Genomic DNA, 17,121 nt, shown 5'->3' on the forward strand with positions numbered 1-17,121 from the left:
AGGATCGGAGCTGCCGCTCTGTCAGCGTTCTTCGGCAAAGGAGAAATTAACGTAAAACAGCATGTATAAAATGCTTATAGACTATTGATTGAGATTAATGCACTGGCTTAGGGGAATGAGCTCTAAAACAATAACCCATTACATTGGGTAATTGATCATTCAAAAAAATCTATCGCAGTCCTCTCCCCAGGCAAGAATTAATGTCTCTGTGGACCATAATTCACCGACTGCTTGGCAAACTAGTTGGCTTTTCCTTTTTTTTTTCCTCCAAGAGTGAGAAGATAAAATGCACAAAGACCGGTTACATAAAGTCTGAACTTTTTTTTTTTTTTCCCCAGCAGCTTCTCAATGTCATCCTGCACACAAAAAGGTTTTTGGTCTCACTTAAGGGTGCATTATGTAATAAATCTAAAGCAACTGGCCGCAAAGAGACTCAGGAATAATGTTCATATAACAAACTGAACTCACCAACAACAACAGTACAGACAAAATATTTGCATTAAAAAAAACATTTTGCAGACTGCAAATCATGTTTATGTTTTGAAATCATGTTTTGGCATGTGGCGCCACCTACCGCCGTCTACCAATCATTGCAGTCAGTAGAGTCTCAGCTGCCGAGCAACCCCGGGTTGCCAGTTAAGTCAGAAAAAGAAACTTAAAAGACCTCTGTATTTTGAATTTGAATGTGGTAACCGTTTTTGGCCACATTCTTACATATGGCACCTTTAATGAATAAAAATATCAGGGCTGCACCCTGCTAAACCACTTACTCCATTTACTCTACAATAATGGGATTGGATGGTGTTTTTACTGTCCTACAGGTGACTACAGGTTTTTCATTTGTCACAAAGCATTAATATTGGTTAAAAAAATGCAAATTCAAGAGGTAAAAACAGAAGTCCAGTAAAAGATGTCCGGTTCAAAGGAAATTTACGGCGTCTCACGCCTCAAGCATATTTAACTTGTCTAAACGGTGCGTTCTTCTTCAGGCCGTAATCACATTACAAATGTGGGGCACATCCACCGAGGGTGCTCAAAAACACGCTGATGACCTGGCGAAGCGATATTACAAACGGCTCGCATCATTAAAAGACCATGAGTGGTGAGCGATGATGAAGGAAGTTCAAAAGTTCAGAGGCTGCCGTGGTGGTGGGCGTGAAATGTGGCGTGTCCAGGTAATTGCTTTACTTCTTAATAGAAACACTGAATGGTGTTTAGATCAAAATATTACAAATGGTATGCATTAGTGCGGGTATCTCGTCATGACTTATTCCGAACAAGGCTGCGATTGTTGTGATTAGAGATTATGAATTACATCTGCAGTACACCTTTGAGCCACACGAAGGCCACACCGAGTTTCAGCTCCTGCCACAGTACTCCAAGATTAAGCAGCCGGCCGCAAGAAATCAATGCCGTTCATAGATCCAGTCAAGTGAGCAGACAGTAGAACATGAACCCAGTTAAAAGAACAGACTGCAACTCAAGTCAACCAAACTACTGTCCATGAGGTGACACACAGAACAAATGCGATGTGAGATTTTTCTGTTTTCCCAAAACAAAGACAAAAACACATTGCACTACCCTCTTGTACACAGGACAGTGATGCAGTACTTAAAGGCAAAGACGCCCACCTGTCACATTAGCAAGGTGCAAGTAAACTCCAGTGCACAACAGCTATATAAAACAAATATCCCTTTAACGCCACTTGAATGCACTTATTTGTTCTTGTATCCAACAGTATTTCATGTGTATACAAGGACAGGTGGAGGAATCTAGAAGGAGGCAGTAATGCAACATTCTGGACGGTAACTGCTGTTCAAACACCAAAAAAAACATTCAATAACACTATGTAAAGGTGCATTATGTAATAAATCTAAAGCAACTGGCCATAAAACCCTCCTAATATGTCACAGAGACTCAGAAAATACAGCCAAAATATTTGCATTAAAAAAATATTTTTTGCGGACCGCAAATCATATTTGTGTTTTGAAATCATGTTTTGGCATGTGGCGCCACCTACTGCCGTCTACCAATCATTGCAGTCGGTAGAGTCTCAGCTGCCGGGCAACCACGGGTTGCCAGTTAGGTCTGAGCTACAATGGCGGAGAAAACGAAACCTAAAAGACCTCGGTATTTTGAAATGAGTGTATTTACCGTTTTTGGCCACATTCTTACATATGGCACCTTTAACCAAATATACATTTTGGAATGGCAGTAAAAAAATTTTTTTAGAAATGCTCTTTACACCTAAGCCTCAAATCGTCCTTCTGTACTTTTCTTTTACTTATTTTAACCACAAAAAGGACCAGAGAATATCCTCTAACCAAGGGCTTTTGCCTATTATTACCAGAATAACTTCAATTTACTGCATGTTAAATAAAAGAAACCACTGCAGTTGTACATGGACACCAGGTTTTGGGTGTTAAACTTTTAATTTAAACAGTTTTTTTTGGATGGAAACTATGTACAGGCGTTTTTTTTTTTCAACTCTCTCCTCTCTAGCAACAAATACGCTGATTCTCCAGGTTCCTGCATCGGCGCGAGTGAAATAACCATAATAAACACACATTGGCGTTGACGTTCAACTTCTCTGCTGTCAGAAATTTTTCCGATGGCACAAACCGTCGCGTAATTACGGTAATGCAAATGCAAAGTGGGCTTTGCGCAAAACGGAACGTCTGCGATACGCTTCGCATATTTTATTTCCTCCTCTGCTTCCAGCCTTTGCAGTGAGGAGGTAAACAGGGACTTAACGTTTTTATATGACTTTTAGTCGCCATGGAGTGGGATATGTCAAAGTTTAGAGTCTGCACACGAATTTGCAGAGGTGAGACGGCGGTCGTGGACAATCGACCCCTCGACCCGACGGACGCGCGACCGCTTTGAACTCGTCGCGATTCTTTCAGTTTGTTGCCGTACGCCTGCCACTCAGCGCTGCCGCTCAGCCTGTGAGATAAAGATGGAGGGGAAACAAAGTGAAATAATGTGATTAGTTCTGCTTATGATGTCAAGTTAACTGATCTAAAGAGTGGATTACTTACAGTGGACTGTTTGGCGTTAGTGAGCGGTCAGTTTCTTTGCTCCATGTCTGCTGAGGTGAAGCCTCCTATTGAAAAAACATGCTTCGTTAAAGTATATGTATGATATTCATGAGATTACATAATTTGCCACGTCATCCTACCGTCATAGCATTGCGCTTTGTCGTTTTGTGCGCTGCGCCAAAGGCCGCCACCGCAGCATGCCGTTTCACGTCGTCGTCGTCGTCGCACGGCGCGTCGTTCTCTTCCGGCGCGGCGCCGCGCTGCGTTCTTTCCCTGAGATTCTCGATGCTGCTGCGCAGGTTTGCGTTTTCCCGTTCCAGAATGTTTATACGGAGGCCGTTCGCTTGCACTTGCAGCTCCATATCCAGAAGCACGTTTCCTGTACCTTGTGAGGTTTCAAAAGAGACGGTATGTAGAAGTCAGGGAAAGTGGGTGGTTGGCAAATAATAGGACTGGATTACGAGATTCACACTTTACGTTACATCAGTAAAAGGAATAGGTTCAGGCTTTTCTGAAGTGGGGTCACATCAGGTACTTAAACATACTCGGCTTCTTACATAAGGCTGACTGTGCTCTTCATGTCCCCTCCCTGCTGAGAAGCAGTAGAAGATAGGCGGGCACACGCACAGTGAAAACACTGCTGCAAGCGAGGGATTCTTTAAACTCAACAAAACCGCTATGTGATGCGAAAGTACGTGGAGATTTTAATATAGCACATAGAATAGATAGGAATTTCACCTCTGACAGCCCTGTTTTCAGTGAGCATGCATCTGCTTAAGTATCTTTAGGCAGAGGGGATTCTAGAGTCTGTAGGGGCCACAAGCAAAAATTCCCAGGGGGCCCTTCCAACTAGTGTTCATCACCATTATGTTATAATCTGACAACAAAAAAAAATGTACGAGTTCAAAATATTCTTTTTTTTTCCCGAAATGAATGAAATAACATGGAAAAACCTTGTAATTATGTGGTAATATAAATATAAAGAACAATAAAATACTGTAAATAGCTTTTAAAAAACTATATAAACTAAGTAAAAAAAATACATTACACTGTAAAGAACCCACATTATAAAACAATATAAATATAAAGAACAATAAAATACTGTAAATAACAAACTGAGTAAAAAAGTTATGCATTACACTGTAAATAATCCTCTTCATTTTTCAACTTGCAGAACGATAACTTCACACAGGTTAACGTGAGGTGGGGCCCCTTTAGGGAGGTTTCCTACTGAGATGTCATTGCAAATCGCCCATTGTTGTTTAAGGGGGACTGGGATGTGGCTGGTCACTGCACATTTCAGTAAAAACAGCCCTCAGGCTCTGAGTGTCGGGGGGCCCCCTATCGGCACGGGGCCCCGAGCAGTTGCCTGCCTTGCCTGTTCACAAGCTGCACCTCTGTTTTTAGGGAGCCTCATACAAATTGACACAAAAAACAGAACTATTTGATCCATGAAACGGTATAAATGTGCACTGCAAAGAAAAGCACCAGCCGGTACCTTATTTAGAGATAGATAGTTAAAATGATTGCCTACTCTCTGTTTGGGTCCGGGATAGAGAAGTGAGCTGTGGAAAAGCAACCAGGAGCCTCTCCCTCTCCTTTAAAACTTCAACAAGCTCCTTCAGCTCAGCCACACTCTCGATGAGTTCGCCCATTTGTGTTTCAAGCCTCTGTTTATCTTTTTGAAGCTCCAGAGTGCAGTTCTGTAGGAAAAAAGATATATATTTATATAAAGTATGTCCATCCTCGTGCATGTTCTTGTTATGAACTTTAAGAGCTCGGGATACCTGCTGTTGAGTGAGCTGAGCCTGCAGTTGTTCTTTCTCCTTCGACATCTGTTGCAGCTCATTCCGAAGGTCGACCCGTCTCTCCTCTTTCTCCTCCAGCTGCCTCTGCAGCTCTTCACGCTCTCCATCGAGTGTGCCGGCTCTCTCCAACAAAGATTGCTGCTTCATCAGCGCCGACTGGACGGTCAAGAAAGAAAACAAAAACAGGAAAAAACCTGTCACTCAGACACTCTCAGTGTCTCAGTGGCTGAAAAGCAACACACGGTCCGGTGTTTGCTGCAACACTGACCTCTTGCTGTCGACATGCACTGTGGTACTTGTCACTTTCTTTGTGCAGAAGGACCTGGGCCTCAGAGACTACACTCTCCAGTGTCTGGATCTTGTGCTGGAGTTGACGGCAGGCCTCGTTCTCTGCCTTCACCGTCTCCTGCAGTGTGGTCTTTTTACATTCTAACACAAAATAATATCAATTTCATCAAGCCATCTGTAAAACAAATGCAAATATTGTGAGAGGGCAAGTCCTGAATCATGCTTACCAAGAGCGTATAATGTGTGTTGCTGCAAGGCTATTGTCTTTTTCAATCTGGCGTTGCTCTCCTCCAAAGACGCATTTTCTGTTACAAAAATATTAAACGTGTTAAAGACTAAAGTCTCTCCTCGAATTCATTTGAGCATTTTTACTTCACCTCTCTTAAACTGCTGCTCCTCCTCTTGTCTCCTTCGCTCTGTTGCTTCAGTGACTCTCTGGGCCTCCTCGAGTGCGACCGCCAGCTGGTCAACGGTTGCCTGGTGTTTTTCCATCTTGTCCTTCAACTCCAACTGTGCTCTTTCTAACCGAAACTTGAAGCCCTCGCGCGCCGCCTCCACCGCGGCCAGTCTTTCTTTTAGAGGCTGCACTGTGCCCCGCACGTTTTGTAGATGTTTTCCAAGCCGCCGCATGTCCCCGAGCTGCACGTTGGCCCACTGGGCGACATCCCCTGCTGTCATGTCATGTCCCAGCTCCAGGGTTTCCTCCACAGCAGCTAAGAGAGGCTGCAGGGAAGAGGGCAAACCCTCGTTTTGGAACAGCTCCACCAAAGCGTCCCCCGTCTTTCTCAAAATAGATTGCACTTGACGACAGCCATCGCAAGGAGTGGGGGCCGATTCCGTCGTCTGGCAGCCGACAGTGCGGTCTTCCGCTTTAGGAGCCGATGGGGTATTATGGGAAGGCCTCGAGGGCACGGGGTTGAAGGAGCTCGCTGAAGAGCGGGCAGATAAACAAGGCGTCCTCGACATCATCTGGTGGAACGCATATGCCAGTGCCTCGGTCTCATCGCTGTCCAATATATTTGGTTCTGTCTTTCTGTCACTTGTCTTGTCGTTTTGAGTCACCTGAAAGGAGGAGACAAACATGGATGAACAACAACACGAGCACCATCAGGGCTCCAAAATGCTGGAATTCCCATCCTGGCCTCGCAGTTAAATGTTGCTCGTTTTTGGTACAGAAAAAAATCGTTAACGTTACGCCAAATTACGCCTACTAACCCTAAAGAGCACACTATAGGTCCACAGAGCTGACATGATTACTGCAGCACCATGTTCTGGTCTAAAATTAAGTTTTTTTTCCCATTCCTATCCAATATCTGAGTCAATGACAATTGAGCAACATTTTACGTGGTCGAAATCTGGTCCAGATGTTTTAAGACTATGACATAAGGAAAAAACAATGGAGTGCCTTCTGTGTCTCAATCTAACCGCATTCATAACCAGGAAAAAGTTATTGTCAACACTGCATTTAAATGCTTTTATGGTGCATGAAATGATGACGCAATATGTGGTAAAACACAATGACAACATACGAGCCTGATTACCTATCTGACACTGCGACATTACCCGTATGCGACATAATCCTTTTCAAAATGAACTGGATTTAAATTTCACAGTTTTTATGTTATCCTTAGTTTTATTGTGTCTTGTTGAGTTATTTTCCCATGAAGGTTACAAAAAAATTATACAATTTTTTTTGTAAATAATAAAAAAATATACCTACCATGAGGCTGACAAAATAAAGTAAATTACTCCAGTAGTTTCTGACGACAAGACCAACTGACAGGAATCCGTTCTGCTGGGTTTCTCCTCTCCGTTGGCCATTGCACCACACACGCTCAACATAAGAATTGAAGCTTTGTAGAAGAAGCAGTAGTCTTGTAGAGAATAAAAAAAAAAACAAATATGAATACAATATATTCAGAAGTTGAATTATTTATTGCCACTATTGTTGTCAGGGGAATGTGCCGTTACCTGTCGATCACCAGCTCCAGCAGGGCCATATGGGAGCGTTGATTGGACGAGCTCTCCCCATCCACAAAGTCGTACTGCTCCAAGAGCGCCACCATGTCCAGGTCGCAAGAGAGTTCGTCTGGAAACTTCCAGGAGGGAAAACGCACCCTTCCCGTTCGAGAAAATACATCCAGAATGGCACCTTGGAGGTCGGTTAGCTCTTTCTGGAGGTTTTCGATCGATTCCTGACGATCCAAGGACTGACTCATGTTTGTCTGAGCAGATTTATTCGGAAATAATTTATATATTATGTAAAACACAGGAATTTATACTCAGCGCGGGATTTTCCTTCGTTGGTGTTATACGGTGATCGATGTCCAAAGAGTTGCATGATTGCTTCTTTTATTCTCTGTCCTTTGTGAACCTCTGTGCCTTCCGTCACTACAGCAACAGGAACGTTTGTATAAAAGACAGATTAAAGAATCTTCTCAAAACGTTCCTTTCATGTCATATGCACGTGCATATGCGTGTTATTCTCACTGAGGTTTGGTTTAAAGGACACAGTGGCCATCGGCTTTTCTTTGTCCTCTCAGAGGAAGTTTAAGTTCTCTTCTGCGGAAATCAACTTTGCAGTTTTCATCAAGACAAAGTAGCACATATGTAGATACAAACAAACAAGGTTACGTGAGGATATAGTGATAAAAATCTAACTAAAATCCGACAGAGGATGTTTGTGTAAGAGATTATAACTGGTCTTCACAACTTCAGGGTATTTTTGAGGGTTCAAACTGATTTAAGTTTGGTTTAAAGGTGCCATATGTAAGAATGTGGCCAAAAACTGTCACTACATTCAAATTCAAAACACCGAGGTCTTTTAGGTTTTGTTTTCTGACATAACTGGCAACCCGTGGTTGCTCGGCAGCTAAGACTCTACTGACTGCAATGATTGGTAGATGGCGGTAGGTGGCGCCACATGCCAAAACATGATTTCAAAACATAAACATGATTTGCAGTCTGCAAAATGTTTTTTTTAATGCAAATATTTTGGCTGTACTGTTGTTGTTGGTGAGTTCAGTTTGTTATATGAACATTATTCCTGAGTCTCTGTGACATATTAGGAGGATTTTATGGCCAGTTGCTTTAGATTTATTACATAATGTACCTTTAAGATTGGTTTAATTCAGGGTTAGGGGCAAGAGAATGGATAATCTGCGAGTGACCCTTTTTCTAAGAATACTGTACAATAATGTGTACTGTACAAATGCTTTATCCAGTATATTAGTTTTATTTTGTGAATATCACAAAAGCTCACTCAAGTACAACGCCAGAGGTTAATACTGCGACAGTGACCGATATGAAATATTGAATGCTTTTGCACAAAGATAACCATACATTCACACTTCTGAGTAATAATTATTTCCATTTCAGCTCCCATCTTCAGTTATTGTGTCAGGGAAATGTTTCTTAATGTCTTTTTTTTTTCACTTTTTTTTTTTTTTTAACCTAAATCAATTACTCCTTTTATCGCCTCATGTCGAATGCATTTGTAAGGTCTTGAATATTTTAGTGGCTTCTCACATTTGTTAATTACACTCTCAAGTGTAAACTCCGAAATGGCCTCGCGGTTGATTCCAAATGTAATCTCACAATGTAAATATTAGTCATCATTATTAATAATAATGTGTACCACGCTGCCTGTTTGGCTTGCAGTGTAATTTACAGTGAATTAAACCTGAAACTGAACTAAGTGGAAAGTTGCGTTTCTGGACAACTTTTTTTCGTAAATCATCAGTGCGAAGCAGCTGAGTCACAGTAGATGTTGATGTGAGTTTAAAATGCAACAAAAGCAGAATTAAGAAATATAGGATTGAGAAAGCCCAGGATTGCATGGACCGATGGGTCAGTCTCTGGCTTTATAGATTTCAAGTCACGGGGGTTACTTACTGTATTTCACCGGCAGACAACAACAGCAACTAAGAAAGATGTGAGGAAGCGAAGCGTATAATGAACAAAACAAGGAGCGGTGGCCTCTGTGAGAAGAGCGAAACACGAAAAGACAATATGTCACCGCTGCTTTTAACTGAAATTAATTACCATGCACGTACAACTCAAGGAATTACTTGTCGTTTGTATAAATAATTAAGTCGGTGAATGTTCATTTTGGGAATCTGTCTCTACATCTAGTTGGCAAATGCTGGCATTAATATCCACACACACACACAGTTGCTGAGTTGGTAGTAATTGGTCATCGTGGCGTTATGAATATAAACATTATTAAGAGTGGCTGTGATGAACAGTGGTTTTCAGACCGTTCTCCAAAAGAGAGTCATTGCATCTATGGATAATTGGTATGAAAACAAACAGCTAAAGGTTACATGGAGCCACAGCCTTCTGAATCGGCATCACTGGGCACACGCGAGACTGAAAACCATTCATCGGACGGACAATTCTGAAAAATTGGCATGACCTTGCAAAGGCTGGCAGCTGTTGTTACAACTCTTTACATCGATGGTTCATATAAAACGTGTAACTGGTGGGTTATGAAAGGGAAAAACATTATTCGGCCTTCTCTAAAGTTATCAGCTCCCATTCCCAAGCACAAGCCTAAACAATTCAGGACGGCGCCTGCCGCAACTGTTGTAATCACAACGACCTCGGTATAGCACTCGCTCCAGTCTGTCGTCTACAGAATTCGTCTCTTCATATTTTCGATGAGCCTGACCGGAACGGGGCAGACGACTGATGACGCTACTGCACAGTCCTCCCCAAGGTCGGCTCCATGTATCAGCAGAGAAAGCACCTTTAAGTATGCTAACTCTGGGACTCACAGGCAGACTGACCGATCTGAGTTGCTTCCAATGAAGCCATGTTCAACTTAACTCATCTCTGACTCCAGGAAACTCCATCTTTGGTCGACTCTCTAAATAATTAAAAATCTCCGTAACAGGTTATATTTACTCTTTGAATTACACCATCACTTCCAAATTACGCGTTCCATGCATACACCAAAAACACTGTCGAAAATCCTTACCTGCGGCGTCTCCGAGGCCTTTAATGGCCATTTATCCCACTGATCCTACTGAAGACTGTGCTTTGAATTTAACGACGACCACCACCAGCGCACATGAACGCGCACTTAGGGGCAGTTGTCCGTCCACCACTTTCAAACAGAAAGCATTAACACAACTAGATTAGTGCCCTTCCACAAACTCTCTGGACTGTGATGCATCGGGACCGTTGACGGCTGAAATGGATGCAGATGGGCCGAGACTTGGCACATTTATAATCGGTCTTTCCCCTTTTCTCCCCCCTCTCTCTCTTTCTTGAACAAGTCATCAGTCAACATGAAGCTTTCACTCCGCAGCAGGACACAGACAGCTGTGATATTTATTGTATGGATGGAATACACACACACACACAATAGCACTAAATCTCCAGTCACCAGGCTTATTTTCTGCAGCCCCCGATCCGTTCAAACCACAACAGCAAACCAGGCACGCCAATAACATTCCTAACCATGACACGATAAGCCACTCTGTGTGCGATGAACTGACAGATGGATTCCCATTTGAACCATCCTCAAGGTGAGTGGAAAAAACATTCATTCATTGTCTATCTCCATGTGAGGATGGCGAGGGTTGCCAATCCCACCTTGGACAGGTTGTCAGTCCATCACAGGGGCCCCAACAACACACTCTCACATTCACACCTGGTCAGAGTGTCCAAATAACCTCTGCATGATTTTGGACGGTGGGAGGAAACCAGAGAACCCAGAAAAAACACACACAGGGAGAGCATCCAAGGCCTTTTTTACTGTGAGGCAACACTGCTAAATACACAGAAAATAATTGCATACATGGGCTTCTGTTAAGAACACCATGGGCTTCGTCTGAAAATGAGATAATCTGCAATTCAGGAGATTTCTGAGCAGTTCTCACAAAAAAAGCAAGGAGGAACCCAGAAAAGAGACCATATTCACTGCCACTGGATGTCACACTTACACCAGTTTCTTAGACTCAAACAAGTGCTTCATCAATGGGACCTGTGTTGTAGCAACATTACTTGTGTGTTTGTGGAAAGATGTGTTACTGGATCTTAATCTGTGAGTGTGTTATCACACTGGTAACTATGTAAAATAATCTGCAAACCTGTATGTAAGAATCTGTGTTTGTAGGGAATTAGTAGAGCAGAGATTAAACTCATTAAAGGCGCCATATGTAAGAATGTGGCCAAAAACAGTTACTACATTCAAATTCAAAATACCGAGGTCTTTTAGGTTTCGTTTTCTGACGTAACTGGCAACCCGTGGTTGCTCGGCAGCTGAGACTCTACTGACTGCAATGATTGGTAGACGGCAGTAGGTGGCGCCACATGCCAAAACATTTTCAAAACACAAATATGTTTGCGGTCCGCAAAAAATGTTTTTTATAATGCAAATATTTTGTCTGTACTGTTGTTGTTGGTGAGTTCAGTTTGTTACATGAACATTATTCCTGAGTCTCTGTGACATATTAGGAGGATTTTATGGCCAGTTGCTTTAGATTTATTACATAATGCACCTTTAAATGTGAGGCTATTGCCCATTTGGAATATTTGCATAGTGCAATCTGATTAGCAAAGCACACCCAACACTTGACACCAGTCTACCACCACCATCATCAGAGGAAAGGAAGTGTTTTTAAAAGCAAACCTGTGATTGAAACGCGGCGTGAGGATTTACACAAACTTGTGAAGATGTAGAGCTCTCCGCGGCGAGGGGTCACTGATGACTACTTTTCTTTTTTTCGAGCCAACTTTCTCCTAATTAGCTACAACAGCACTAAACCGCCTGAGTGTGTGTTTTCTGCACACTGTGGATATCGGCTTTCATTTAAGGCTCCGTCTTTTATTACACGGCCATGGGAGCAAGCCGAGCCGCGGCGGATCAATGGCGCGCTGAACTGAAGGTCACGTCAGCCGCGCTTAACGGTTTCCTATCAGCTCCTGTTTTGCATGCTGCCACCACGTAAAAAGCTCACTTTGCATTCACCACGGAGCCTTTGTGATCATGTGACCTTAATGCCTTTACAGGCAGAAATCCTAATTTATTTTTTTTTAATTCACAACACAGTGCAGTTATATCCTTGCTTTTTTAGTCAGGTGGTAATGAAGTAAGCACAAAACATATGCAATTAAAAAGGGAAAAAGTCATAGATCTTCACTCCAGCCTAGAACTTCCACCCATCCATCCATTCTACCACTTTATCCTCCACATCAGGGTCACTGGTGTCAATCCCAGCTGACATAGGGCGGAAAGCGGGGTACACCCTGGAGAAGCCGCTAATCCATCACAGGGCCACATACAGTAGAGACAAACACCCATAGACTCTCACAATCACACCTACAGTCACTTAAGAGTTTCCAATTTGCCAATTCTGAATGTTTTTTGGACTGTGGGAAGAAAGCGGACAACCCAGAGAAAAGTCACGCACACGCAGAAATAACATGCAACACAGTGAACTCGGGTAATCTTTCTGCATCAAGTGAATACATATAATATATCGTATGCATTGTATTTTCTCCACACTAGATTATATGTTGGTTGCGAACCACTGGTGAGTGAAAGGAACCACCCCCCAAAACGCCCACAAGATGCTAAAACTACAGTATGTAACTTTGAAATACAAGACTTGCGATGATTTGTTTTCATGTCACGAAACAGAAGGAGGCAACAGCAACATTGCGCAAGTAAAGCGAGACGGCTGCAAACAGGTTGGATAATGACAAAGAGGAGTCCACGCTCAATCCCTGCACTGCTGTTGTATTCACACTAAATAAGATGGAATAATAACATCAACAAGAGCAAAAATCAACAATAGGTCAGGAGATAAACCAAAATATTAAGCCCAATCTGTTACTAAAATTTGATTAGGACCATAATCCAGCCTGGAATTCAATTAAATTGATCAGCGTTACTGGTCATACATTAGACAACTTTTTCTTTAAATCAATGCTCAATTAATTATTAATCTAACTTAATTTGACTTAATTGTTAATTAAAATATCATGGTCATATTTTAAGAAGAAAAACAAAGATTATTTCCTATATTTATTGGGATACATCAACATGTGAAGCACAGGATTAGTGGATGTAATCACTGTGTCCTCACCTGAGGAAGCTCTCATCAGGACTGATCAGTCCATGGTGTGCGTCTCACAGCCAATAACATCTTTCTTAGTTCTTAGTATTTATAGGTTATTTTAGGATTTAGATTGCCTCTGTGTAAGATTTTGTCCTCTACTTTTAAGACCCTGTTTGTGGGTGACAAAAAACAAGGGAAAAAGCTTGGAGCATTTATTACTATCCGCCTGTTAAAATTAAGAAATACGTCGTATATAACCTGAGACACAGTCGGATGGGGTTTTAAAAGTCTAACTTACCATCTGTCGCTCACCGCGTAGATTATACCAGTTGCTCGTCGCCGTGTTTATCAGTTCAGTTCCAACTTTGTGATAACTGCTGCACAGCTTCATGTTTGTATTCTGTTTCGAACTCATAAGAAGGAAATGGGACGAGTGGCCTTGTGGGGTAACGGAACCCTCTGTTATGGTTTCACATGAAAAGAAAAACACAATAAAATAGGTAAACTGAGACCATCAAACCCTGCCCTGGTAGAAACTTTTAAATCAATAGCCTTTTTTCATTCGAGTATTGCTCAGTGCATTGCTGAAATAAACAAACTAAAAATAAATAATCTGTTAATTGCCTATACCCAGAATCCTTAGCAACATGAGTGGAGTTTTTTTTTCCATTAATTCTGAAGGCTGCAGTTCAACTGAGGAATGAGACAAGGACATTTTATTAATCAGGGGAATGAGTTGTTCCTTTTTAGCCATATTGTAGTTGTATGAGCTAACATTGTTTTGTACAGATTTGTAATTATTTTTTTTCCCTCTCCTGGACTGAAAATCAATTAACTACGTCTGCAAAAGTAGCCTTGCGAGTCAAAGTTACTTCTACTATTGTTATTATGAGCTGTACAAAAAAATATGATTGATTGAAATGTATGGGCTATTTGTGCATACATTTTCAGGGTGCAGAGAACCAGTCTGCACCCTGAAACGAGGAAGCGAAATGGAACTCAGCCATCATTAATTTGGTAATTTACAGCTGTGATTTTCCCACTGTGACCTTTCAAAAATGGCTGCTGTGTGAAGAAGGTCTATCTGCTCCCAGCTATAGATTCATAAGGCAGAATTAGGTCTTGTGTGGTGCTGCATAAAAGTTGTGTTTTGTCTGGATGTAACTCTGCCTAAAAATCTAAATATCAGGTCCAAGATTTAAGTGCAACACAGAGTGCAAACAGGCGATGAGGTTTTTTTTTAAACCTGCTGACATTATAATCAAATCAATGAAGATCACAGCAGTTCCTCCATTTCAAATAAATAGCCAGCACTACAATCACAGCAGCAGCAGCAATAGCACTAGCCTCCTCACACAAACATGGAACTGGGAAATTGGCTGCAGCTCTGAGGCTTTTTTTACAGACTCTGGAGCCTGGACCTGGTGAACACCTGATAACGGCTGATTTGAATGAGACTGCGTTCGCTTTTGTGTCGATTACAGGAATTATAAACACCAACGGTGACCCCCGCCGCTTGTGATGCGGGCTCTAAATTAATACATTGCTATTAAAAACACAAAAGGCAGGGACGGCGTCTTGTTTCAACGCGACTCGACGATGCCCTCAAGTGGCCTGAGGCAGACGGCTGCAGCCGAGAAGACGACGACTCACTTGCTGTGTTATCAGATGGATGAGAGAGAAAGTGGGGCTTATCCCTCTTGTGAGGAGGTTGTTTAAAGCTTTACAGCCTGATGAAAACCCAAACCACGCTTTTCAGCGTATAGAATATCTGACAGCCTTGACTTTCAAGTGGTCACTGGCCTGTGATGTACTGTTCCACTAATGAAACACAGTTTTTTTTTTTTAAAGTTGCACACCTCCTGCACACCTCCCGCTTTTGTATCTGAGTCATTACAAGCCTCAAATGTGCATCGCTTTCCCGTTGCACACCAGCTGGCCTTCTAACTAGTCCCGCCTTTGTGTCTATTTTGAATACATCAGAATAATTGCATGCTTTAGGTCGTGTACACATTCTTGGCTTTTTCGGAAGAGTCGTCACACACACGTTGACACAGCTGTTGGCTTTTCTGCCAAGACTGGTAGCGTACGTACGCAGTGATCGTCTCCAATTTGTTTCCAGTAAAATGCTCCTCTCCTATTGCCTTTCGGATCGCTTTGAAAGGTGCCTTTTATTGATCGGTTCCTGTATCATTCACCTGCTTGATGTATTTTTATCTGGAACAGGAATACAGGCGATACTTCCGACTGCAATGCATTTCGTTTGAAAGTCAAGGTGAGTGTCACGAGAGCACAAATCATTTAATTTCACACAAAAAACATCCTAATAAACAACTAAAGCGACGAAGAGCGGTGTCTTCCCCTTCTCTAGACTCTCTAGTATCCAAAATGACCACACAGTTTAGTCCGCTCAGCTCTGAAATTACAGGTTCTAAAAATAAAGGCACTGAAAAGACAAGTGGTACTTTACTGTCCTTTAAATGGGTACTCCATCGTGACTTCCTGGCACACAACGCTGGAAGCTTGTTAGTCAGAAACGCTGCTTGTAATGTAATGTAATGTAATGTCATGATGAAGGACCCAGTCAGCGGTAACATCATGTTTTGTTTATTCAGAGCATTAAATACGTTGAATAGAATTCACAGAAAGATCGATTCCATCTTTTTCATCAACTACATTTGCTGAGTAACATAACAACAAGGAAGCAAAGAGGAAAATGAGTATAAATTACAATATTCAGTAACAGAGGGAGAAGTAATTGGAGGTAACTTAACCTACCTCTTCATTAAATAAGTTGCAGTGGAATCCATGATTGGAAAAAACAACAACATAGGACAAAACAACAACATATGATAACTTAATCGTGACAATTCTAATTCTATATCTGAATTAACCGTAAATGGAGACAGGTGTTAATATTTCTCAAAAATGTTGTCTCGCTCACAAATACAGTCCTGGTGATTTATTTTGAAGTGCCACAAAGTGGATGTAAAGTGATTTCAGCGTATTTTAAGCAGGGCCGGCCCAAGGCATAAGCGAACTTTAACCGCTGCTTAGGGCCCCGTGACCACTAGAGGGCCCCCAAGAGTAATTAACTAAAAAAAAAATTGGGATTGTTGTAGTTTATTTAGAATTTTTCTCCCCATTTTTACCAAAGCTTTTTCAGACCATAATATCTTAATATTTTATTTATAAAACGTTTGGTTTTATGTATCGATTCTCTGTGTCGCCAGTAGGGGGAGTTGCTGATTTTGCCAAATATTAATTGAAAGATTTTTCAAGAAGTTTGCAAATCTGGCATCTGCTTCCATGCAACAAAAAGTTCTCACATTTAGTTTTACAAGTGTATTCATATTCGTCACAGAGTAGAACAAGTAGAATACCTTTAGTATAGTAGGTTTGTGAATGATCAAAATCATCAATCATTATATTGGCAGTGACAGAGGGCCCCAAAATCAAATTTTGCTAAAGGCCCCATGGAGGCTTGGGCCGGCCCTGATTTTGAGAAAGAAGTGTTATATATATCTATAAAATCATGACATGACATTTTCATATTGCCTCATATACAGCTAACTGTATTTTGCAGGTTAAGAAATACTTTCTTTTGCTACTACCTGGCTTATTCAAATAAATGGGACCAGCTTGTAATAAAGCATGAGGCAGCCACAGATGCACAGCTGCTCAAACCTGCCAAAATCCAAATCCTCTGAAATTTCCAGCCACAATAAATGTCCCTGTGATTCTAAAATCACTTTTTCAATCAATTTTTTTTTTTAAATTTTTTGTCTTCAGACAGTGGAAATCTATGATTGGTGTCCACGGTCTATGTGAGTACAGTACTCTTGAAAATCTACTGTCGAGAGTGTGCCAAACCCCCTCATTGTTATCACATTGATTCAGTCCATAGGAGGC

The 17,121-nt window shown here is 41.7% G+C and overlaps 1 protein-coding gene across 1 annotated transcript; it reads right to left on the reverse strand.

The window, feature by feature from the left end:
• Nucleotides 1-2,699: 2,699 nt before the first annotated feature.
• LOC310944723 (coiled-coil domain-containing protein 157-like) lies at nucleotides 2,700-7,356 on the reverse strand (the record flags this gene model as incomplete). The annotated part of the gene is made up of 10 exons (XM_083910531.1): nucleotides 2,700-2,946; nucleotides 3,042-3,106; nucleotides 3,182-3,426; nucleotides 4,576-4,744; nucleotides 4,829-5,005; nucleotides 5,118-5,278; nucleotides 5,365-5,442; nucleotides 5,515-6,199; nucleotides 6,858-7,011; nucleotides 7,109-7,356. 10 exons carry the CDS (start codon nucleotides 7,354-7,356, stop codon nucleotides 2,700-2,702), a joined length of 2,229 nt encoding a protein of 742 aa, XP_083766657.1.
• Between the last annotated feature and the right edge of the window lie 9,765 nt (nucleotides 7,357-17,121).

Source organism: Microchirus variegatus (assembly GCF_963457635.1).
Source record: "Microchirus variegatus genome assembly, chromosome: 2".
NCBI classification, from domain to species: Eukaryota; Metazoa; Chordata; class Actinopteri; order Pleuronectiformes; family Soleidae; genus Microchirus; species Microchirus variegatus.